At 36.0% G+C, this 27,011-nt stretch overlaps 1 protein-coding gene across 2 annotated transcripts in view; it reads right to left on the bottom strand.

Moving 5' to 3' along the window:
* The window catches only part of KLHDC10 (kelch domain containing 10), a 61,955-nt gene that overhangs the window by 16,066 nt on the left and 18,878 nt on the right, over nucleotides 1-27,011 (bottom strand). The window contains exon 2 of one of the 2 annotated variants that reach the window (XM_043463712.1): nucleotides 13,626-13,712. The exons of the other annotated variant lie outside the window; for it this stretch is intronic. Within the exon in view, the coding sequence (XP_043319647.1) occupies nucleotides 13,626-13,712 (87 nt within the window). The remainder of the gene's footprint in view (nucleotides 1-13,625; nucleotides 13,713-27,011) is intronic. 2 annotated transcript variants of the gene reach the window in all.

Here is a 27,011-nt window from a genome sequence, read left to right as displayed (position 1 = left end):
ACTTCACTTTCACTTTTCACTTTCATGCATTGGAGAAGGAAATGGCAACCCACTCCAGTGTTCTTGCCTGGAGAATCCCAGGGATGGAGGAGCCTGGTGGGCTGCCATCTGTGGGGTCGCACAGAGTCGGGCACGACTGAAGCGACTTAGCAGCAGCAGCCTTCAATGTCTGGTGTGGCAAGACCTCAGAGCTCAGTCCATATAGCTGTCTCATCAATAAAACTCTATGGCAAAAACAAAAACTCTATGGCCCTGGGAGTTCCCTGGTGGCCTAGTGGTTAAGATCCTGGGCTTTCACTGCCACGGCCCAGCTTCAATCCCTGGTCAGGAAACTGAGATCCTGCAAGCTGTGTGGCACGGCCAAAAAAAGAAAACTTGTGGCCCTTACTGCCACACCACTCAAATTATTAGGACAGACGTGGACAATTAATAAGATGACTACACGATAACTAGATAAGTACATAATAAATATAATATTACACAAACTATAATCAGTTTGGAGTTTACTCATGAGCTATGATTTATCTCAAGTGAAGAGCTAAATTTCTATTTCTAAAAATCTTGAAGCAGAAAATGTGGTGTGGAAGGAAGAGCAATAACTTCTATAAATATCTAGATTTGAATCCAGGTTCTAACTGCTTCCTTGAACAAGTCACTGACCCTCACTGAGTCTCAGCTTGCTTTGTATGAAGGAATAATATTTCTGTACTTCACAGATTTATTATACTTGCTATTTTGTTAAACTATGTTTATTGGTTAATATATGCATCTTCCTAGGAGGCAATAAACTATTTGAGGGAAACAGAATGTATTTGTATTTACCTTTCTATTACCAGGCCTAAGGAACACAGGAACTACTGAACAAATTTACAAATTTTAATTTTTCTCTATTCATTTCATTAATATTTTTCTTCTCCAAATAAAGGGCAAAAATCACATATAGCAATTATTTCTGTATCACCACAACATCTAAAGCAGAGATGTATAACAGACACTAGAAGTTTCATTGATATTAACTTCAGGTCAAAGTTAACAGTAGCGGGAATGATCAAAACAGTATACAGCTCTCACTGGACTTTGATACTGTACTTAGAATGAGATACAATTTTGGGGACAGGAATTGGATTATGCAATGGTCTTCTTAAAACATAAATGCATCTAAGAATTAGCAAGACAAATTTAATGAAAAAAAACCTCAACAGTTGCTATGGTCAACAGACAGGAACTCTAAGATTCTCCATAGTGTCATTTGCTTTATTACCTGGAACCAACAGAAATTTTTGAAACTGCTTTTGAGCAGATATGAAAAGACATATAGTATATTCCAGGATTTTCTCTAAATGACTGCACAGCAGAGAAGTCATTCCATTTTATGTTTACTGCCAACTATTTTTGAGACAAATATAACTTATATGATTAAAGGTTGAGAAGTCAATGAAAAGATGACTTTATATTTATCCATTTATTAGTAGCCAAAAATATTACTGGGCGCCTGCTATATGGCAGGTACTGTACTAGGTGCTAAGGATACAATGATAAGATCATTCCTTTCTGTCCTCTGGGGCTGAGAGTTATCCCTGTGCTGTCCAACACAGTGGCCGCTAGCCACATATGACTACCAAGCATCTGAAATGAGGCTGGTCCAAACTGAGTTAAGCTTTAATTGTAAAATGCTCCCTGGATTTAACAGACTTAGTATCCAAAAATGAATGTAAAGTTACTAATTTTTATATCTGAATATAGGTTGAAGTGATATTTTTGATCTCCTGATCAAATAAAAATTAAGATTAATGTCACCTGTTTTTTACTTTTTTCATAAGGCTACTAGAAAATTTAAAATTTTGTGGCTTACATAATATTTCTATCAAGAGCACTGGTCTAGTTCAATTGCTGGCTTCTGTAAATAATGCCATTATCTATGCAAATAAAACTGCTGAGTTAAGAGCATCTGATCAATGTTTGATAAATATTAAACATCCCATCAAGAAGTCCTAGGGCTGGGAGTAAAGAGTTAACTATTCTTTCTCTCTAGTCAGTAACTAAAGATTTCTTTGGGTCTGGGGTCAAAGGAATATACACTTAAAGTTGTCACAGATGCAACAGGGTTATAACTGAGCTATACTGCTTTTCAAGAAGACTGAAACAATGTATACACCCAGCAATAGTGTATAGAAGTGCCTATTTCTTCATGCCCTCTTCAACCTTTTTAGTTTGTGCCAATGTGATGGGTATCAAACCAATTTGCATTTCCCTGATTATCACATGTTTATCAGCCCATTTGTACTTCTTTGGGGAACTGCCTGATCATATATCCTTTGTCCACTTTCTTATCTACTGTATTGTCTTCTCACAGATTTGTAGAAATTATTTATTTGTTCTATTTCTTTCTTCCAGCCTACTCTGGTCTTTTAATTTTATTTATGGTATCTTTTAACATATGGAAGTTTTTGTACAACTGAATCTCTCAATCTTTTAAGGCTCCTTTGCAACAACAGCAACAAAAGGCTCATTTGCTTTACATCTTACATTATAAGATTCCTTGTGCCCTTGTGCTCTTGTTCAGTCATATCTGACTCTTTACGACCCCATGGACTGTAGCCCACCAGGCTCCTCTGTCCGTGGAATTTTCCAGGCAAGAGTACTGGAGTGGGTTGCCATTTCCTACTCCAGGGATCTTCCTGAGCCAGGGATTAAACCTGCGTCTCTTGCACTGGCAGGCAGGATTCTTTTACTACTGTGCCACCTGGAAAGCATAATTATATTGTAAGATTACTATTTTCATTTATTTCTAATAATTTTTTAGTTTTGGTTTTTCATATTCAGAACCTGAATACATTCAAAACATATTTTTGTATATTTTATGAGGTAGGGCACTAATATTTCTCACAAAATGGATAGGCTATTGTCCCTGAACCCCTTATGGAAAGCTATCCCTCCAACACTGAACTGAAAAGCTGTCTTTGAAGCTAGAGTAGTGTATGCATGCTAAGTCACTTCAGTCGTGTCCATCTGTACCATTACCCTTTTGGTCTTTACTGTATACCACACTGACAAGTTCTAGAGTAGAATTAGGAAAATCTCAATATCCAGGTCTAATCACCATGGACACAAAATCTTTTGCTCTTTAAGAATGCATACAATCTACACAAAGACACCACACACTCTTAAATGCAAAAGCTTGCAAACAGAATATAACATTTTAGCTGAATAAGCCTATCACTTACAAGATGAAGCCACCTCTTGATGTGCTATGAAACATTTGTGGTAAGGTCACTATTAAAAAAAAAATTAGGACCTTTACTTCTAAAAGCACTAACCAGTTATAAATACCATAGAGCTTAAAGGATGAATTCAGTTTAATTTAACTGGCTGCTGTTGTTCAGTCGCTCAGTTGTGTCCAACTGTCTGCAACCCCATGGACTGCAGCACGCCAGGCTTCCCTGTCCTTCACCATCTCCCAGAGCTTGCTCAAACTCATGTCCATTGAGTCCCTGATGACATCCAACCAATTTAACTGGTTACTTCTTTCCAAATATAAAGCCTACCATTACCTCTACCTGAGAAGACAGGTCTTCTGTTGTACACTTGGAAGCCTGGACTGTGCCAGCTGGCTCCCACCTCTGACTGGCAGGCAGGCCTTTTTACTACTCGTAGAGTCCAAGTTGCTCAGGCAAAGGCCATCCATTAACACACAATATTCTTGGTTATGTAAGTGTCTCTTACTGCAGGGCTTCCATACCCTGTGTAAGACTTTATTAAGATCTGGCTTCTAAGAGCAGAGTAATCTTCAGTGTAATTTGGCGGCAATAAAAGAAACTTGGTCTGACAGACACTGGTGCTGCCATGAGTTCAAGTGCTGAGCAAAGCGTGCTTGTGATAGCTGTCACTACATATTGGCCTGGGTTTCTCAGCTCTGTTCAGTCTTGCTATTTATTAATACCTGTACCATTACTACACTGTTTTAATTATGACAGCTCTGAAGTATCTTAACATCTAATGGGACAAATTCCCCGCTGTTACTCTTTTTCAAAACTTCTCAGCTACTTTTCTCCATGTCCTCTTGCATTGGGTTTTAGAATCTGTATGTTAAAATCTATGAGGCCCCTTGGGCAGATACCATCTTATCCAGGTGATCAAAGTTCACATCACCAGTAATGGTATAAATCAACACCACATGCAATGAAATGAACACAATATTACTTCAGTTGGTATTCCAGCTCAAAATGTATAAGCTGAATGTAATCATGAAAAAAACATGAGAGAAAGCCAAACTGAAGGACATACTACAATATGACTAGTCTGTACTGTTCAAGAATATCAATATTAAGGCTAAAGATATATGAGAACTGAATGCAACACGTGATCAGGGGTTTTATTTTACTATAAAGGACATTTTTGGAAGAACTAGCAAAATCCAAAATGAGGTCTGTAAATCTGATAATAGTGTTAATTCAGCCCATTATTTATAGTGTTAATTTCTCAATTTTAATACTTGTTCTGCAATTACACAAGAGAGTATCTGTGTTCCAGGAACAGACACCAAAATATTTAGGGGTAAAGGAGCATTGAGTCTGCAGCTTAATCTCAAATGATTCAAACAGAAAAACAGTATGTATATGCATATGTATTATAGATAGAGAAGGGAGAAAGGGGAGAAGAAAAAGAAAAGAGGGAGCAGGATAAAGCAAATGTGATCAAATGTTAACACCTGCGGGATCCAGGTAAAGAATACAGGAAAATTTTATCATTTTTGTAACTGCTCTGTAAGTCTGAAATTACGTAAAAATAAAAGCTCAATTTTAAGGAAGTCTCTTGAAGATTTTGAGATGACCCATAAAGGAATATTATCTCTAGCCATTTATCCTCATCTTTTTGTATCATCAGTATGCTTTCAGTTTTCTTATTTTTTATTCCTAAGTAAAATTTTCTGTACAACTGTTAATAGACATCTTTTATTTTTTAATTCAGTTCAGTTGTTCAGTCACGTCTGACTCTTTGCAACCCCAATAACTGCAGCACACCAGGCTTCTCTGTCCATCACCAACTCTGGGAGCTTGCTCAAACTCATGTCCGTTGAGTCGGTGATACCATCCAATCATCTCATCCTCTGTCGTCCCCTTCTCCTCCTGCTTCAATCTTGCCCAGCATCAGGGTCTTTTCCAATGAGTTCTTCACATCAGGTGGCCAAAGTATTAGAGCTTCAGCTTCAGCATCAGTCCTTCCAATGAGTATTCAGGACTGATTGCCTTTAGGATTGACTGGTTTGATTTTTTAATTGGTTGTTAATATATGGTCTGTAGCCCACCAGGCTCCTTGTCCATGGGATGTCCCAGGCAAGAATACTGGAGTGGGTTGCCGTTTCCTTCTCCAGGGGATCTTCCCAACCCAGGGATGGAACCCAGGTCTCCCACATTGCAGGCAGATTCTTTACCGTCTGAGCCACCAGGAAAGCACTCAGGCAATTGTTAATATACAGGAAAGTAATTCATCTTTAAAGTTTAAATTTTATCTAATTTTCTAAATTCTAGTATTAGCTATCATTAGTTAATTATCTTGAATTTTATAGTAGATAATCATCCTGTTATTAATGGCAATTTGCAGCTCTTTCTTTCTAATATACATACCTTTTTTCCCCCTCCATCTTTTATTGTATTGGCTGAAACCTTCAGAACAAGGTTGAATGGTGGAGATGACAATGGCCATTTCTGTCTCAGTTTTCACTTTTTCAGTGAGGATATTGGTAATGTTTCACCATTATATATGAAATTTGCAATTGGTTTCTTATAGATAGTCCATCAGTAAAACAAACTTACTTTTATTCCTGGATGTCTACATTTCTTAACCAGGAATGAGTATGATTTAAAATAGTCTTTATTAAAATGTATATACAGAAAAGGGCAGATATCATAAGAGTATAGTTTGATGGATTTTAATAAAATGAACACATTGAGTATCAAATTTTATTAAATGTTTTTTGATAACAATCAAATTGTTTCTTTTAACCTTTTAAAGTACTACATTCCACAGATAAACCCAATTTGATCTTGATTTTCTTTATATTACCCCTGCCATCTTATATACATATATATATACACAGTTCTTAAATATTTGTCATGCTTTCTTATTGTTTCATTTTCCCACTTACCTAATCTTACTGAAATAATCAAGGTTTCTTTTTTTCCTCAGGAGATCTACATACTGTTACCCCCTAATATTCTTTTAAAACCCATAAATTTGTATTTGTCTAACAATACTAAGAATAAACGAGGCCTGGAAAGAAACTTGGCTATTAACAGTGGTTACTTCTGGGAAGGGGAATAAGGTGAGGAGTAAAGATGTGAAATGGCATCTTGCTTCTTTAAGTTCTTTTATTGTGAAATATAAGACATGTATAGACATGTCATAAGACATGTCAAATATAAGACATACATAATTACAAATGTATAGTTTAACAAATTTATCAGAAAGGTAACATGGAACCATCATCTAGGTCCAAAAATAGAATATTGCCAGCACATAGATGCCCCCTTACCTGCCCCTTTTGATTACAACTCTCTCCATCCCATTGGCTTCACTTTTAGAGAAAACCTATTTCCTAATATTTTATAGCAATCATAAAACTTGCTTTAACAGCTTGATTATACCTAAGTACGCATCTCTAAACAGTCCTGTTTATTTTGGCCTAGTTTTAAAGTGTATTTGTATAGAATAATATAGTATGTTTTCTTCCTGGGATCTTTCATTCACTATTGTGTTTCTGAGATTCATCCATGTTGTTGGGCTTAGAGGTGGTCTGTTCATTTCCACTGCCAAATAGTGTCTGTCTTTGTATGAATACATACCACAATTTACCCAGTCTATGTTGCGTGAATGGACATTTGGCTTGTTCAAATCAGCAGTTCTTAATGTTGCTATAAACACTTTTGTACGTGTTTTCAGGTGTATAGAGACCTATATTTGTTGGCTATAAAAGTAGAAATGGAATTTCTGAAATCACAAGCTATGAAAATCTTTACTAGATAAGGCCTGTTTACAAATTATTTATTATTAATGTCTTCAGTCCTTTTAATTTAGCAATTCTTGTAGACCTAGCTCACCATGGTTTTAATATGCATTTATCTCATTACTAATGAGGTGGAGCACCTTTTCTTGTTTACTGGCCAACTGGATTAATCCTTTTGAGAAGTGCCTGCTCAAGTCTTTTATACATTCTTGTACTGAGATGTCTTTTTCTGATTGATTTGTACAAATTTGTTATATATGCTTGAGATAAGGACATTCATTTTTCACCCTATATATTTCCATATTATTTTAATTTTAATAAGTATATATTATACCTATAAATTCTAAAACAATAAATTATAAGATCTTCAGCACAGTTTTACTTTCTCCCTAGTTTATTATTTAAATCATCTGAAATGTTGGAGAGTATTTCATATATATATATACACACATACATACATATACATATGTATTTTTTATTATTATTCTGTGTGTTTAGAAATCTTTTGTTATCAATTATACCAGGCTTCACAGTCCCTGTATTTCAATGTAACTCTAAAAGTTTTACTGTGTTTTTCACACATCACCACTTCTTGTGTCCAAATCTTCCTCTTTCTTGGATTTGTTTTCCATTTTACTGGGAATACCTCTTCAAGTATTTTTCTCAAAAAAGGTGGTTCACCTACTTTCGGAGTCCTTATTTATTTTGACCCCTATTTAAACATTCAAATATTAGTGAGGCTACGTACAGTTCTGTGTTCAAAATACTTTTCCCTCAGAACACTGAAGGCACTTATTTTCTAGAAAACCATGCTGCATCCAAAACCAGTCTGATTCTTAGTCTTGAGTCTTCCTATGTAGCCTGTTTTTCATCTTTGGAATCATAACTAGTTCAGTAATGTACGGATAGATGCTTTTTGCTTTTACATTTCTCTAGCTTGTTCCCTGGTGGGCTCTTTATACTTGAAAACTCAGTCTTTCTTCAGCATAGGGCAATATTCCTTATTTCTTTATATTTTCTCTTTCACTGTCTTTCCATATGTACCTCTATAAAATAGATACTGGATCACTTAGATCTATCCTAATAGCATAATTTTCCTCATGTACTTTCTCTTTTTGTCCTGTTGCTTTATGGTCTGTAAATTTCCCCTACTTTAATTTTGTAAAAATTGGTCTTAAGTCTGTGTGCTATTTGAGTCAGACACAACTGAGCGACTTCACTTTCACTTTTCACTTTAATGCTTTGGAGAAGGAAATGGCAACCCACTCCAGTGTTCTTGCCTGGAGAATCCCAGGGACGGGGGAGCCTGGTGGGCTGCCGTCTATGGGGCTGCACAGAGTCAGACACGACTGAAGCGACTTAGCAGCAGCAGCAGCTGTGTACTGTTTAACTAACTGCATTTTATTTCAGCAATCAAATTTCAGTTGGAACTAATTCTTTAACCACTCCTTTTTTTCTGCACAGCAGTTATCTTTTTATTTGTAAACCCAATTTTCTCTTGACTCTGAGGGAACCTGCTGTGATCAGAACTTCCTCAAGTTCCATTCTGCTTCCTCAGTATCTCTATTTCCATAGTCAGCTGTTTCATTTATTCAGCTTATTAATCTTTTTTCAAGTTTTGTTCTTGTTGTCCAGTCGCTCAGTAGTGTCTGACTCTTTGCGACCCAACCGAGCATCCCAGGTTCAGCAGCACTCCAGGTTCCTCTGCCCTCTACTATCTCCCAGAGTTTGCTCAAATTCATGTCCATTGAGTCAGTGATGCTATCTACCCATCTCATCCTCTGCCACCCCCTTCTCCTTTTGCCTTCTACATCTTTCTCAGCATCAGGGTCTTTTCCAATGAGTCTGCTCTTCAAGATAACAGGTTTCCTCCACAGTTGTATTACTCTGTCTCCAAACCTCCAAATGGGAGATATGTTTGACTGTGGGTCTCTGCAGGTATGTGGTATACTCACAGACAGGTTTCTCTTTAGAAGTGGAGGAAAAAACTCAGTTTTTCCAAAATAAGGAAGGCTGTATTTTGAGGGTACAGTCATTTAACATACCTCAGTCTTCAGTGGAGCTCACTTTCTTCTTCTCCCCACATTCCATCCACCTCATCCAATCTGCTGTGGAAATCCATTACCTAAAGCTCTGCTTTGCGTTCACACTCTCTCCAATCCCAGGTCCACTGTCTGCTCAATCCTCCCTCCAACAAAACCCCTACTTTGCTTGAAGAACTGTCCTCAGAGCAAAAGCCACTGCTCTTCCCTGCTGGCTCAGTGGTAAAGAACCTGCCTGCCAATGCAGGAGATGCAGGTTTGATCCCAGGGTGGGGAAGGTCCCCTGGAAAAGGAAATGGCAACCCACTCAAGTATTTTTTTCTTGGGAAATCCCATGGACAGAAGAACCTGGCAGGCTACAATCCATGGGGTGGCAAAGAGTTGGATATGGCTAAACAACAACAATAACAAAGCCATTGCCAGGGAGGGAAAGAAGAAGTAGAGGAAATAATAGTTTTGAAGGCAGTCTCTTAATTATTTGCCCTGATGTTCCATTTCCCCCCAACCTTCTCCTTCCTCCTACGCTTGCTGATTCCAGGCTGTGAGTTTCAGGAAAGAAGTTCCATTAAGAAATTCTCTTTCAGCATGCAGCAGGAGTACCTACTTGGGGTTGCATTTTATTCTGTTCTGGTTTCTCAATCATTATGATTCCAACTGTTTTCTATTACCCTGAAATTCCACCAATTTTCTGGTATTATAACAATAGCAAGAATGACAGCGGCTAACATTAAGTCAATACTGGCTGAACGTAAAAGCTCTTGAGTGCTTTGCACATGTTACCTCTCTTGATACTCACAGCAACCCTAGGAAGCTGGTATCATTATCATCATCCTAATTTTGCAGATGAGGAAATTGAGGTTAAAAAAAAAAAAAAAGAATAAGCAACTTGCCCAAAGTCACATAGTTGGTAAATGCCAGATCCTGGATTCAGACATGGGTAATCTGGCTTCAAAGCCTCCCTTTACTGTTTTTCAATACAATTATGATTCATTCTTTTTTGTATGTCTGTTTTATTATTTTCAGTAACATAGTATGGGAGAGGAAATGGGTATAATTGGACCATCATTTTGCAATGAAAACACATTGTCTTCACTACACTGGTATTGTTTTCACACTACTTTTTACATGGGCAGAAAATATCTTTTAGAAAAGATACAGGATCTAGTGAAGGAATCTAGTGACAGAAAATGAGTACCATGAAACTGTTTAATCAGAATCAAAAGAGGTAATGTGTATAAGTTCCAAAATGAGAGGCTTAAAAGTGGCAATTTCAAGAGTATAGATAACTTAAAAAAAAAAAAAAAAACTAAGGAAACACTAAACTGCATTTTCATATTCTCAGCAACTCATTAGTTTGCTGTCACTATCACCAGAAGGAAGTAAAAAATGTACTAAAATTTTAGTCCCATCCTATTCTCTTGACAGCAGCCTTAAAAGTAACAAATTCAACTCAAATACATACGATACACCTACCACATGCACTGTGCTACAAACTGGAGATAAAGAAATGAAAGGCACTGTTCCACTGTCCCTGCCCTTACAGAGCTTACAGTCTACGGCAGGCACAAAACAAGTAAACAAGTGACTATAATTCAGTGTGATAAGTACTGTGATACAGGCAGGTACACAGAGGGTGCCATCAAAACCAAGAGAGGCTTCCAAAGAGGTTTCCCTGAAATAACTCCTAGACTGAGTGTCCAAGGATATGCTATTATTGGTTTGGTAAGTTTAAACTGAATTTATTATCTTTTCCCTCAATCTGCCCTTCCATCCATCTAATACAACACCTGGTAAAGAGAAAATGGTCCACAGAGAAAGCTGAAGCTTTCTTGACTTTTCCCTCCTCCTCTTCAAGTGGTAATCAAGTCTCACCTAATTCCACTTCGTTACATTTTAAATCAATTACCTACTCTCTGGTCCTACTATATGTAACTACCTTAGTTGTAGTCTCCATCATTTCTCACCTTGCTAACTCTAACAACCTTGTAACTGGTCTTCCACTGAAATCTCTTTGCTAGTTAAATAAACTGATCCTAAAAACTCCCCGGGGACGGTGCCCAACTTGATCTGGGCCCTCTCCAGTGTCTATCCTCACTCTCTCCCACTCCGCTGAACTTCCTACTGTCCCGCGAAAGACCACACTCTGTTCTGCCTAACTGCCTTTACTCAAGCTGCTTGGTCCCCAACCTTGCCCTGTTAACACCTACTCAGACTACACAGTGTATCTCTTCTGAAAAGCCATTCTGATGACTTCCCTTCCTCTGTCCTTCCCACATGCTGAGTTAGGTACCTCTTCTTGCGCTCCCACACCATACTACCTCATCAGGACATTTACCACAAAGAATTACACATTCAAATTATTCTGTAATTATTTCTTTACCTGATTCTCTAGTATCTAAATTAGTGAGCTAGCATAGAGCCTGTTACCCAAGAGGCAGTCAAAAAATACTGAAAGAATGAAAGCATGAATGAACGAACAAGGTTAGTTAAGTCTGTGAAATCTGATGAGATAACAGAAGGAGATAATGGAGAGGACAGAACAGTTGGAGTAATACCCGTCTTTAGTGAGAAGGAAGAAAGAAGCTAGTACAGGAAACAGAATGAACAATCAAAGAGGTTGGAAGAAAACATCTCAGATTGTACGTCAAAGTATAACCCAAAAGGAGAGAAAAATTTAAGAAGGTGCAGGTGGTCAACAGATCAAACACTACAAACAGGTCAAAGGTGAGAACTAAGACAAGGCCACTGAGTTAGGGGTGGTCACTGGGGATCTTGATGTTGCTAATGCTGAGTTTAGTCCCACCTCACTCTTCTCAGCACAGTCAAAGTCCTTCTTCCTCAGCCATTTTTTGAGGCAATTTAGGGCTTACAAAAATAACGAAAGGTATGAAACTTACCTGTACTAATCTCTTTTTTCCATGATTAAAACATTGGAAAACAGAGAATATACAAAAGAAAATAAAATCCCACCAACCAGACAAAATGTTATTTCACTATTTCCTTTGTTTTTTTTATGTTTATAATTGTACAAAATTGATATCATATTGAGTTTTATATCCTAATTACACAATTGCTTAACTATACTTAAGTTTAGTCAGCCCAAGTTAGCTTTCTCATTATAAATCAATAAGCATTTTAATCTTTTAAATAGGAAAAAGAAAAATTATGTTATAGAATTAGATGTACTGCTTGGCCACGTGTTCACAATGGTTTTTTTTTTTTTTCTTTTTGTCACATAACACTAAAATTACCTCTTAGTTTCTATTAATAAAATTATTTTTGCTAGAAGGTAGCATACAGGAATTCCCTGGTGGTCCAGTGGTTATGACTAGGTGCCTCCACTTCCATGGCCCAGGTTCAATCCCTAGTTGGGGAACTAAAACCCCACAAGCCATGCAGTGCAGCCAAAAAATAAAAGAAAAAGCAAATTCTTAAAAAAGGTAGCATAGCACCCTCTGTATCTTATCTTGACCTATTTAGCTTTTATTTGTTCATGATCTGGAGGGGCTGCTAAAAATAGATTAGGCGCTAGATACAGAAACGTCTTTAGCTGCTGCAGGACTTTTTTCTAGACTTTTTTTTTTTTAATAATCTCTTCAGTCAAAATTAGATAAACTGGCTTTTAAATAAGGTCTAAATTATAATATTAAGAATGCTTGTCTGACAATTTGTTATATCTAGAACAAGAGTGTGAACCAGAATTTTCAACCCTTTTCTGAGATTTTCTTTTTTTCAGTAGGAGTATGTTTTATTGAAAAAAAAAAAAAAACAACAACAGAAAGAATGAAACCTAAAACTAAGATTACTAGGTCAAAGGATGTGAACATTTTTAAGGCTTTTGATACATACTGCCAAATTAAATCCAGAAAGGCGGTGTTAAATTTATACTTCCTTCAGTATATGAGCTTGGATTTCCCCATACCATTGCAACACTGAATACTCTTATTTTTAGTCTTTGCTGATCTAATAGGCAAAAAATCTTATTATTTCAGTTATGTTTATAACAATAGTGAAAATAAACATCTGTTCACATTTATTGAGCTTTTTATTATTTTTTTATTAATTGATTATTCATGTTCTTTTGCCTATTTTTCCAATGGGTATTTGTTTTTAAACTTTTGATTTGTAAGAGCTCTTTATATATTCATGATACTAACCATTTGTTACAAATATTTGCCCCTTTATTTTTTTATTAATGGTTTCTAACATATAAATTTATAGTCATATAAATTTTATTTCTTCCTTAAAATCATATTTAGAAAAGCATTTCCCATACCCTTATTTTATAAATTATTCAAAGTTCTTTTTAATATATTTACAGGGGAATAATACTGATATCAGTGAGATGATTTATTTCTACCATCTAATACATATGAAGTCATTCTAACTTCCTGAAACTTATAATTACAGTTCCAACAGTGCTCAATACGAAATACAGGTTTAAAATTAAAATTATAGACTTTCCTTAATCCAATTTTAGCTGTTCAGACAATTTTTAACAACCAGAGTTTTGAGTTTAGAAAATTCAAAGCTCCCTTTAACCCATACGAAGCACAGATCTCTTGCTAGTTATCACCCACCTCTCAAAAACCTGTTAGGGATCCTTATGATGGGACAGGACTGAATGAAGCGCCTCCTAACTGGGTCCCATCGTATTTTCTTCTTACCTGTTACCACAATTATCAGCAATAAGTCAGACACATACAACACATGGCAAATAATACATAGCAACTGTAGTTATAGACAGAAAAACAGGAAACAAAACAATACTTGAATACAGAAAGAAATGATGTAAAGTAGCATTTAACCCTGTTTTGGAAGTCAAAGCAAAATCAAATTAATATATAAGCAGTGATGAAGGTTTTCAATTCATCCCCAAAACAACATGAACAATTATGTGCACCATTTTTCAAAATTCTGGTTCAACAGAACATGCATTCAATAATCACCAATGCCATCTTGTGGCAAAAATTGACCAGGAGCTTTATAAACAGATCAGAAACGATGACATTTTTAAAAATGAGTGAATGTTAAAAAGCGAGCTCTTACTAAAACTAATTTGATATAACGTAGGCTCCTGTTCTCTTCTGGGTTTGGTAATTCTTTTATCAGTTTTATGGTTAACAGGATAAAGCAATGGGCACCATCCTTTAAATATGAAATAAGCTGATCTCACTAAATTAAAATTTTATGATAGCAAACAAATAAAACAAACATTTAACATTTGACAATTCCACTGTGGGGGGAGAAAAAGAAGGAAATTTTTCTGCCTTCACAGGAAGCAAATTAACTGCACATTAATCCCAATTAAAACTCGTTTTCTTATAATATAGAAGAAAAATGCAAAGTGTTAATGGGATAATTTTGTCTCTTCTCAAAGTTTTGATAGCTCCCAAAGACAGCTCTTATAGGCAATAAAAACAATTAACATTGGTATTGAATTTAAAGTTTACAAAGAGGTTCTATACATGTTATCTCATTTGATCCTCACAATAAGCCTGTATGGATTGAACAGTCATTTCATTAAGCACCTGCTCTGCTGTGAGCCCCAGGCTAGGCTCCACAGTAGCCAGAGGAGGATATGACTCCTAGCCCCAAGAACTCATGGTCTTCTGAGGAAGGCAGATGCCTAAACAAATAATTACACTTCAGTGAGGTAACTGCTATAACAGGGGCAATAAAAACACTTCAAGGAAGATATTATCATCTTAATTTATAAGGAAGCTAAAAAAAAAATTAAGTGACTTAATGCCAAAGCCAGGAGTCAAGTCTGGGCAGTCTGACTCATAATACATGCCTTCTTTCTACTACATCACACTTAACCTGTCTCAAATTCCTTAGAAAGCATATAGCTTTTTATTTTGGCAAATGGAAATATCTTAGATGTAGCACATGTACGTACAGATACACAGATTCTGTGTAATGAAATGGCATTACCTGTACATGTATACTTAATATTGTGGAGGAGACAGACGTGTGGGCAAAGGGAAGATTTATTTATTTTGCAAAGAGTTTATCTGTTAATCCTCTAAGTCTTTTAAATCAGTAGTTCCCAAATGTTGGCCTATAGGCCACTGCTGGGCTAAGGTACAGATTTACCAATACAACACAAAATAATAAAAATATGGACAAGGCAGTAAGTTTTTTAAATACTAAAATGTTCCATTTAAAGTCTATCCCTTTTTCAGAAATTAGAAACTTTTGTTATTAAATATTCTTTTGTGAGATGAAGGTGATAGAAAATGGTAGCTGATTTTGTTTTTTAATATTCTTTCTTGGAAAAATAGAAATTCTGCAAGCCTGTGTGTATCCCCAAATAGATACATATTTTTTAATTTATAGGTTTATGGCATCCAAAGATTGGAGAACCACAGCTTTAAGTCAATACAATACTTGTCGATCACTCATAAGTCCAACACTGTAAACCACACTATCAAAGGATACATAAGATGCATAAGAAAGTCCCCTTGCCCTCAAGCTTATATTCTAATTAGGGAGACAAGACAAACACATAAAACAATTAGATAGCAATACAAGACAAAATATAACAAGTGATTAGCTTAAAATTTGACATCTTTATGTATCAAAAGCATTGAAATGTACATACCCTTTGACCCAGCTATTCCACTTCTAGGAATTTATTCCTAAAGAAACAATCATGCATGCATGGAAAGATGTATGGACAAAGGTACTACGGTATTATTTATAATGGTAAAAAATCTGAAACACTTTCAGAGTCCAACCATACAAAGATGGTTAAGTAAGTATGCTAAGTAAACATACTTAAATATATTCACATTCTACGCACCACTAAAAGTACATAAGCGAGTACTTGCTAATATTCACATTCACAATATATTGCAAATGAAAGGTACAGGTACAAAATAGCAGTAGCGTATCATACCATATCAACAAAGAAAAAAGTATATATAGTCATGAAAATTTCAGGCAGGAGAGACATCAGATTTTAATTGTGGTTATCTTTGGGCAGTTATTAAGAGCAATTTTGTTTTGTTTTCTTAGTGCTGTCTCTAATTTCCAAGCTTTCTCACTGAGTAGGTATTACTTTTGGACTGAAAGAAAAACAATACCATATTACTAACTTTTTTGAAGCTATGATAAGAAAATACTATAAAGAAACATCAAAGTGTTAACAGTGGTTATGATTCAGGTTGAGGATTATCAGTCCTTTTATATTATCCCAAAATTCTAACACATACATTATTTTATAATGGAAAAATATAAAACAAATTTAGCTAACAGTGAGGAAGTAACACTGAAAATTACTGAACCAAAGTTGTAATCAAAAATTCTTTTTGATGTTTTTTCAGAGCTTTGTCATACATCTTTGGCCTGCTTCTCTGTCAGCAACCAACATAAGTCCGTCAAAGGCATAGGCTAATATTGACTCTACAGAGGGTTATTCGGGTGAAGTAGGCATTAACTTCAGAACCCTTGTTTTCTTCCTTTAGCCAAAGAGCAGATAAAAAGAGAAACCAGCAACATACCAAATATATCTTTCCAATTTCAAGTAAACATGTTCCTGAAGTTTTGTTCATTGAAACTTTAATTTTTATATATTTGAGTATCAATCTTCATTTGTGATTGCTTCTACTCTTCAAAACAAAAACCATAATTTTCCAATCATTTCATCAAGATTTTACTTTTGGCTAGCTTTTAAGTTTTTCCTGTTTATTTATTTCACTATAAATATGATGTAGTCCTCAATAATAAGATGGTAGGCTGAGCACACTGCAAGCAACTCCCCTCTCCCCAAAACCTCACAAATAACATAAAAGCCATTTTTAAAAATATATAATAAAAAAAGAGCAAGAAATGGTCTTAGTCAACCACTGAAAAATGAAAAGCTGATAGAATCAGCTTAAAGGAGGTTTACCACAGTCCTACACACCCAGAGTAGAAGGCTATTGCAAGTGACCTGAACAGCCCTCAGAGATAACTAAATAAGCCCAGAGGTGAAAGCAGAAAGAACAGAAATAATTTACAGAATTTCAGCATAACTGGTTAGGAGTGGTAACCAGATAAAAACAATGGCATCAAACTAGAAAGGTGTCACTCCCCAGGTAGGAACAATGAATATATAAACACTTAGATCAAAAAGACAGGACAGAGCTCTGGGTGGATATTAAATCCCAGGAAAAAGAGGGGACAGACACTAGATAACACTGGCAATTGGTACATTCTACCTCACTGTATTTTCCATCTCTACCCACAGTCAGTGAAGACTTGCTGCAGTAAACAGATGTAATATTCACACGAAGGCTAACAAGGACTCTCAAATAAAGATGAGTGAGCACAAAACCAAGACCCAAACATGAAAAAGTTATTAATGTGACAAAAAGAACTCACACCCAAAGAAAGAGAGCTAACAAATTAAATAGAGTAAGACCTTAGATTAGGTACAATTGCTATCCTGAGATATACCAGACAGTAATACATTTAAGAAGAAATAAACTGGAACTTTAGAAATTAAACTTTGATCATTTAACTAACAAAAAAACTAATTAAGGATGGGAAAAAAGAACAAATTAAATTACTAGTTTAAAAGATGGAGCCAAAGAAATTCACCTGAATACAGTACAGAAGGAAAAAGAGGTGGGAAGCATTTTAATAAGTTAAGATATAAAAGGGAATTGAGCAATTATTATAAAAATTCCACCTGCTTTTTTTGCAGAAACAGACAAGCTAATATGAAACTTCATATGAAACACAAGGAACTCAGAAAACCAAAACAATCTTGAAAAAGAACTGAACTGGAAGACTTATACTTCCTGGAGTCAAAGCTTACTGCAAAGACATAGTATTCAAAACTGTAGTACTGGCATAAGGATAGACATGTGTATTAATGGGACAGAACTGAAGAGTCTACAAGTACATCCATACACCTCTGGTCAATTGACTTTTAACAAAGGTGACAAGATTACTCAATGAGAAAAGCATAATCTTTTCAACAAATGGTCCTGGGACAACTAAATATACTTTTAAACTAGAATTCTGTATCAACTCAAACTCTCAGTCAGTTGTGAGAGTGAAATTAAGACATTCTTAAATTTTTTTTATTATTATTTTTTGGCTGCACTGCATGGCTCGTGGGATCTTAGTTCCCCAACCAGGGATCAAACCCATGACACATGCAGAGGAAACATGGAGGTTTAACCACTGGACCACCAGGGAAGTCCCTCCCAGGACATTTTTTGAGTGCACAAAGACACAAAATTTTTGCTTCTCTCAAGAGTTCTGGTGAAAGAATTACTCAAAGATATATATCTAGAATTTTCTAAAAAATTCAATAATCATCATCAAAGTAAAAGAAAAGAGTAAGCAGAGAATTGCTGACTTCCTAAATAAGTGTTTTAGTAAAACAAAAGCTTACTAACATTCAAAACTGTACTCTCAGGTGATACTGACAGAAATAATTGTAAGGGTAAAAAGAAGGGTTGGGAGAAGGGTAAGTTCATGAATGGTAAAAAAAAAAAAAAAAAAGATGCAGAGGATGACTAATATAGGTATTGATGGAAAATATAAACTTAAGTATTATGTAAAAACTTTAATATGGCTTCACTCCAAACATTTAAGGCAGACACAAATGCTTACAGAGAACAGAGAATCTCATTTATGAGACTAGTAGAACCCACATATCAAAGTCTGATAAAGGTATTAAAAATCATTACAGGTCAACATCCTTTGAAACACAGGCACAAAAATTCTAAACAAAATATTATCAAATCAAAATTACATAAAAAGGATAACACATCATGACTAAGTGAAATTTGTCCCCAAAATGTGAGACTGATAAAAAATTCAGAAATCAGTATAATTCACCACAAACACAGAATAAAGAGGAAAAACTATACAATCATCTTAATAAATGGAGAAAAAGCATTTGGTAAAATTCAACACCAAGAAACTGGGAGGAAAAAAATACCTTAAGCTTACACAAAAACCTGTCCACAAATGTTCACAGAAAGTTCATTCGCAAGAGCCAAAGCCTGAACAACTTTCCAATCAATCAGAATGGGGAGACAAACTGCGGTTCTATCTGTACCATGGCAGACTACTCAGTACCAATAAACTAACTACTGATGGGGGCGACAACTTGGATGGCTCTCAAGGGAATTATGCTGAATAAAAAAGCCAGTGTCAAAGGGTTACATGGAAAAGAAAAAAAAGGTTACATGATTCCACTTATATAACGTAACTGAAATGATGAAACTATATAGAGATGGAAGACAGACTAGTGGGTACCAGAGGTTTGCTGCGGGAGGTGGCTGTGCCTATACATGAGGGGTCCTTGTAAATGGATCTGTGCCGTATCTTGACTAGGTGGCCATGAAAATCTACACGTGACAAAATTACACAGCACTCAAAACACATGCATAGACACACACATGAATTAGTGCATATAAAACTAATGAAATCTGAGTAAAGTAAGTTGATGGTATCAATGTCAATTTCCAGGTTGTGTTACTATGGGATAGCAACAAGATATTATCATCTGGGAAACTGGATGAAGGGTATATGGATCTCTCTGAATTATTCCTTACAACTGCATGTAAATTTACAATATCTCAAGGTAAAAAGTATGAAAAATAAAATAAAAACCAGAACGAAGAAGAAAAACCCAACTATGTTGATATGGAGCAGACTGCATTCAAAATGACATATCAGAAACAAGAATGAATATTTTAACAATCAGAACTATTGACAGAGAACTCAATCTAAGAATTCTAGTTTAGATGATATGGTCCTACTACTTTATATAATTCAATATTTATAACAAATTTCAAATGAGAAGCAAATTAATACTGTATTCAGAATCACTGCACGCTTGTGCAGACTGCTTACTGCCTGAGAACTCCATGCCAAGTGGCTAAATGGGAGCTAAAATTCAGCCTGCACTCTACCCCTAATGCACCCACAGAACTATGTCTACCTGTGCCATGGCACACTTTGGGCCGACAGTGACCAACTTGTTAAGTAAATTACTTCCTTTTAAACATAAGAGAAATGACATTTACTGAGCATACACTCTATTCCCAGCATGTATATACATTCATTTTTAAACGTCTGCCTTTGCCTTTCAAAATAAGATCTGAACCTGTATCGGTTCTGCTGTGCTGCCTGGGTACAGAGTATTCCTTAGGAGACTTTGGTTCTGCCTCAAATCTTTTTTGAAACAAAGAGTGTATAAATTAATACAAACCAAAATATGAGTTACAGTGCTATACTGTACTGTGTTCTGGTTTAGTCACGCATTATGTATATGTATATATGTTTGTATGTGTGTGTGTGAAAACAACTGTATTCCTTAATAAAAATACTCTTCCAAGAACTCATTTAATCCTTACCACAACTCAGAGATAGATAAAAATTATGATCCCAAATTTACAGATGAGGAAATTAAGACACAGAGAGATTAAATAATTTGCCCAAGGTCACTTAGCTAAATAAGTAAGTAAAAACTCCAGGATTCAAACCCATGCAGTCAATAATGCTCATAACCGGAATTCAATTTAGCACCTGAAAAAAGTATGTATAATAGAGGCACTTGAATAAACACTTGTTAAATGAATGAATGAATATTGAGGGAGTAATTCTCAACCAAAAGTACACTCTCCCAACTCCCTAAAGAAGTTGCTCTCCTCTCCCAAGATTCTCCATTATACAGTCATCCCTCAATATCAACTGGGGATTGGTTCCAGGACCCCCCTGCAAATACCAAAATCCAAGGATGTTCAACTCCCTTATTCTATAAAATGGTTAAGGCTTACGTAGGCATACAACCTACTCATACATCTTCCTGTATACTTCAAATCCTCTCTAGATTGATAATACCTAATACAATGTAAATGCTATGTAAGTAGTTGTAAATACAGTGTAAATTATCTGTAAATAGTTGCTGGAGTGCAGCAGATTCAGTGTTTGCTATTTGGAACTTTCTATTTTCCCCAAATATTTCTGATCTGAGGTTGGCTGAATCCATGGATGTGGAACTCATGGATAGAGAAAGCTAACTGTATCATTACACTGCCACTTAATTATTAAGAATAAAACCATAGTAAGTCATTCCTAACTACTGGAATAACTTAATACTTCCCATCCCTTAGGTTTTTAGGAGTCAAAAATTGTGAGGAACAACTGTGCTGGCAACTTGAAGATCACTCTGATTCTTTTAGGGGCTTTCAAGTAGAGTGTGAGCAGCTGTTGACTACTTACTGGTTTCTACTGCACTTCCCAAATACATGCAAAGGAAATGTATCTTTACAGAACTAACAATATTGAGGCAAAAGCAGCTATTTGCCCCCCCAGACATCAGATGTTATATCTTCTGTTTTTTAACCACACTCGTTATTTATTTTAAATATTCCATTTTCACATGTATCTGCTTATAAGCCAACTCTATAAATAAGTGGTAAATGAACGAAAATCACTGGTTCTCGCCTTTTTGTTGCCGCCATTTCCATTGGTCATTAAAACATACTCATTTCCCTTGCATGCTTCATTTCTGTTTTCTTTCACTTTAGTCTCTTTGCTCCCCTGACATTACTCCTCTAACACGTGTAGCAAAAGGTAGGCCTGTCATAGATTTCTTTTATTCTATAAAAATAAAGTAATCACAGCACACTGAGAGACATCTTCAAATCTTAAGCTATTCTTTTGTCATTTCAGTTTATATTATCAGTTATTCAAGTACTACTTTACTGGAAAAAAAAAGTGGGCTTGTTGGGTGAGTAGTTTTGTCTTCGGAGGAGGGAGGGAGCAAGGAGGAGCTGTAACTAAACTGTTCCAAAAGGTAGCCGTGAAACCAATGTTCATTAATGATACTATCCTTCCTTAGAAATAGTAAAAATGAAAGAGGCTAAAATTTTTACAGATTAAAAATTAATCAAAAAGTACTGTAATTCATAAACTTGTGTTAGATTGAAATACTGTATCTGGATCTAACAAACAAAAATTCTAGGAACACTTCTAATTTAAAATAACATCATCACAGGCTGCCAAGACTTTGAAATAAAGTTTTAAATAAAAACCCCACCCTTTTGGACCAGTTTAATCTTTTGACAGGAAGGATATAAGCACATCACAAACTATATGTATACTAGACAGTCTCCAAAGTTCTAAAAATTCTACCATTTTCAAGAGAATCAGAAGGGCTTTAATCTTAGAACTTACCCAGTGCAATGGTTCCTGAGATGCTGGACTAGATGGCTCATTGCAAGCTTATTAAAAAATATAAAAACAAAAAGCAGATTACCAGGTCCATTCCAGTAGGTCTGGTACATTAACTCTGGTAGGGAATTGGGTTCCACTGAGACTAATAAAAATTATGGCTCTCTTCCCAGAAAAATGCACATATATGTTCACAATTTTACGTATGATATAATCCTCTGAAGACTATCCACAGACTCGTGAATTTATAGACCCCAAGTTAAAAAATTAAAAAGAATTTAGACCCAGAAAGTTAAAATTGTTTTCAAAGGGTAGTTAAATGAAGAAGGAATGGATTTACTCCATATTCTACCAGAAGATACAACTGAAAAGACTTTAGACCCAGAATATTATAACTGTCTTCAAAGGGTAGTATTCTACCAGAAAACACAACTGGGAGAAACTCAAAGTTGCAGCTGAATTTAAGGCAAATCTTTGTAACAATTAGAGACAACAAATAATGTGACAGCTCTCTCTGCAAATAGGCAACCCAATAAATGAAGAGATCAAAATAAGCAGATCTCTTTAAATAGAGATTAAAAAAAAAATTAGAGCTATTGTGGAAAGGATTTCCACACTGGGTAAAAGATAAGCAAGATGACTTCCAAGGTCTTTTTCAATTTTAATATTTTATGATTCTAAGAAGTTTTAGAGGAGGGGAAAAGGGAAAAATTAAAAGTAATTTTAAAACTTTTTTTTTTACTCCTTATAGGTTGTTTTCTATGTTTAAGATTTAAAAAAGAGTCTGCATTTGTGCTCTAAGTTATCTGTGTCACAGATGTATAGAACAGACTTTTGGACTCTATGGGAGAAGGCGAGGGTGGGATGATCTGAGAGAACAGCATTGAAACGTGTATATTATCAAGTGTGAAACAGATCGCCAGCCCAGGTTGGATGCATGAGACAAGTGCTCAGGGCTGGTGCACTGGGATGACCCAGAGAGATGGGATGCGGAGGGAGGTGGGAGAGGGGTTCAGGATGGGGAACACATGTAAATCCATGGCTGATTCATGTCAATGTATGGCAAAAACCACTACAATATTGTAAAGTGATTAGCCTCCAACTAATAAAAATAAATGAAAAATAAATTAATAAATTTATAAGTCTATTAAAAAAATAAGTTATCTGTGTCAATGTGACCTTTTTTTCTATTGAAGTATAGTTGATTTACAATGTCATGTTGATGTGTGCCTGTCTAGAAATGTAAACTATAGCAAAAGAATCCGTATTAAGCATAGCGAATATTTTTCTACAACCCTAAAAAATAATGTGATCAGTTTCTTTGCTAACAACTACATATCTGAATCCTAATTATACTGAAATGAAAATTTACAGTAATAATTCACCCAAGAGCTAGACTACACTGTTTGGTCTTCACTTGCTCCTGGATTTCTTGTACTCTGTAACTTGAATTTCCAGAGAATAACTTCTTTCCCCAAAAACATCCCTGAGAGAGAGAGAAAAAAAAAAAAAGACTATGTACTCTATGAGTATAGATGTAAGGAGACTAAATATGAAAAACTGATTTTTAAATCAATACATTTTGACAAAGCCTGCTGATCTAAAATTTTGCAACCTCCCTCCTTTAAGGAACACTGAAGATGGGTAGCTCCTTAGAGACACAGAGTCCATGCTATTTCTGCAAGTGAAACTGAGGCACTCCTAAGGAGAAGGAAATCCAGAAATTCCAACAGTCAAACAATTGTATCCAGAAATGCCATTTATATTTTTGCTATTCATTGTTCCTTGATTAAAACTAGAAAAGTGATGAGTTTTGAAAGTGAAGACACAACTGTTTTATACGAATTAACTTTGCTTTCTCTCAAGTCACCATTTTCTATTGGTAAATGCAGTGTCTTCCAAGAAAAGATTTAGACTCACCCAATGGCAATGAGAGCTTGTGGTGGACTAAATCTGGGCAAAAGCAACAAAATATTCATTAAATAATTAATTTTTAATATTGGATTTTTTTAAAAAACTCTTAAAATTTGATATTTAGAAACTATCCTGAAAAACTGATAATAATCCTGTTAGGTAATAAGCAGAGAGCCAATATCTTAAATGCAAAACTAAACAAAATGCCAGATATGAATATGGCCAAAGTACACATGATTTCTAGTAAAATATTTGCATGAAGCGTTATATTCAGAAATAGCTATTCTTTACTTAGAAACAAAAATTACAAAAAGTAACACTTCACAAGAACACTTGAGCTGAAGTATTCTTTCTAAAAATGCACAGATAAATTTTGGACTTAAAATCAAAACTGAATAGAAAAGATTTTGTTACAGCTTTGAGAAGTTATTTTTCTCCCTGAATGCTTTCCTCACTGTTTTCCTTTGTATATGCATAGTATTTAAAGCTAAAGACATTACCTCTTTCTAAGGTACCCAATTCACATTCAGTTCAGTTCAGTCACTCAGTCGTATCCAACTCTTTGCGACCCCATGGACTGCAGCACACCAGGCTTCCTGTCCATCACCAATTCTTGGAGCTTGCTCAAACTCATGTCCACTGAGTTAGTTGGTGATGTCATCCAACCATCTCATTCTCTGTCATCCCCTTCTCCTCCTGCCTTCAGTCTTCCCCAGCATCAGGGTCTTCTCCAAAGAGTTAGTTCTTCGCATTAGGTGGCCAAAGTATTGGAGTTTCAGCTTCAGCATCAGTCCTTCCAATGAATATTCAGGACTGATATCCTTTAGGATGGACTGGTTTGATCTACTTGCAGTTCAAGGGACTCTCAAGAGTCTTCTCCAACACAATTCAAAAGCATCAATTCATCAGTGCTTAGCTTTCTTTATAGTCCAACTCTCACATCCATACATGACTACTGGAAAAAACCAGAGCTTTGACTAGACAGACAGCAAAGTAATGTCTCTGCTTTTTAATATGCTGTCTAGGTTGGTCATAGCTGTTCTTCCAAGGAGCAAGTGTCTTTTAATTTCATGGCTGCATTCACAATCTGCAGTGATTCTGGAGCCCAAAAAAGTAAGTCTGTCACTGTTTCCATTGTTTCCCCAACTATTTGCTATGAAGTGATGGGACCGGATGCCATGATCTTCATTTTCTGAATGCTGAGTTTTAAGCCAGCTTTTTCACTCTTCTCTTTCACTTGAATTAGAGGCTCTTTAGTTCTTCTTCCCTTTCTGCCATAAGGGTGGTGTCATCTGCATATCTGAGGTTATTGATAATTCTCCCAGCAATCTTGATTCCAGCTTGTGCTTCATCCAGCCCGGTATTTCGCATGATGTATTCTGCATATAAGTTAAATAAGCAGGGTGACAATATACAGCCTTGACGTACTCCTTTCCCGATTTGGAACCAGTCTGTTGTTCCATGTCCAGTTCTAACTGTTGCTTCTTGATCTGCATACAGATTTCTCAGGAGGCAAGTAAGGTGGTCTGGTTATTCCCATCTCTTGAAGAATTTTCCACAGTTTGTTGTGATCCACACAGTCAAAGGCTTTGGAAGTAGTCAATAAAGCAGAAGTAGTGTTTTTCTGGAATCCTCTTGGTTTCTCGATGATCCAATGGATGTTAGCAATTTGATCTCTGGTGTCCCTGCCTTTTCTAAGTCCAGCTTGAACATCTGCAAGTTCATGGTTTACATACTGTTGAAGCCTGGCTTGGAGAATTTGGGCATTACTTTTCTAGCATGGGAGATGAGTGCAGCTGTACGTAGTTTGAACATTCTTTGGCATTTACCTTTCTTTGGGATTGGAATGAAAACTGATCTTTTCCAGTCCTATGGCCACTGCTGAGTTTTCCAAATTTGCTGGCACATTGAGTGCAGCACTCTCACAGCATCCTCTTTTAGGATTTGAAATAGCTCAACTGGAATTCTATCACCTCCACTAGCTTTGTTCGTAGTGATGCTTCCTAAGGCCCACTTGACTTCACATTCCAGGATGTCTGGCTCTAGGTGGGTGATCACACCATCATGGTTATCTGGGTCATGAAGATCTTTTTTGTATAGTTCTTCTGTGTATTCTTGCCACCTCTTCTTAATATCTTCTACTTCTGTGAGGTCCATACCATTCCTGTCCTTTATTGTGCCCACCTTTGCATGAAATGTTCCCTTGGTATCTCTAATTTTCTTGGAGAGATCTCTAGTCTTTCCCATTCTATTGTTTTCCTCTATTTCTTTGCATTGATCACTGAGGAAGGCTTTCTTATCTCTCCTTGCTATTCTTTGGAACTCTGGTATATCTTTCCTTTTCTCCTTTGCCTTTAGCTTCTCTTTTTTTCACAGCTATTTGTAAGACCTCCTCAGACAACCATTTTGCCTTTTTGCATTTCTTTTTCTTGGGGATGGTCTTGGTCACTGCCTCCTGTACAATGTCATTAACCTCTGTCCATAGTTCTTCAGGCACTCTGTCTATCAGATCTAATCTCTTGAGTCTGTCACTTGCACTGTATAATCATAAGGGATTTGATTTAGGTCATACCTGGATGGTCTAATGGTTTTCCCTACTTTCTTCAATTTAAGTCTGAATTTGGCAATAAGGAGTTCATGATCTGAGCCACAGTCAGGTCCCGGTCTTGTTTTTGCTGACTGTATAGAGCTTCTCCATCTTTGGCTGCAAAGAACATAATCAATCTGATTTCGGTATTGACCATCTGGTGATGTCCATGTGTAGAGTCTTTTCTTGTGTTGTTGGAAGAGGGTGTCTGCTAGGACCAGTGCATTCTCTTGGCAAAACTCCGTTAGCCTTCGCCCTGCTTCATTTTGTATTA

This window comes from Cervus canadensis, chromosome 3 (assembly GCF_019320065.1).
Source record: "Cervus canadensis isolate Bull #8, Minnesota chromosome 3, ASM1932006v1, whole genome shotgun sequence".
Classification (NCBI taxonomy): domain Eukaryota; kingdom Metazoa; phylum Chordata; class Mammalia; order Artiodactyla; family Cervidae; genus Cervus; species Cervus canadensis.
Note: the sequence above shows the minus strand (reverse complement) of the source record. Positions and strands in the feature narration are given on the sequence as shown.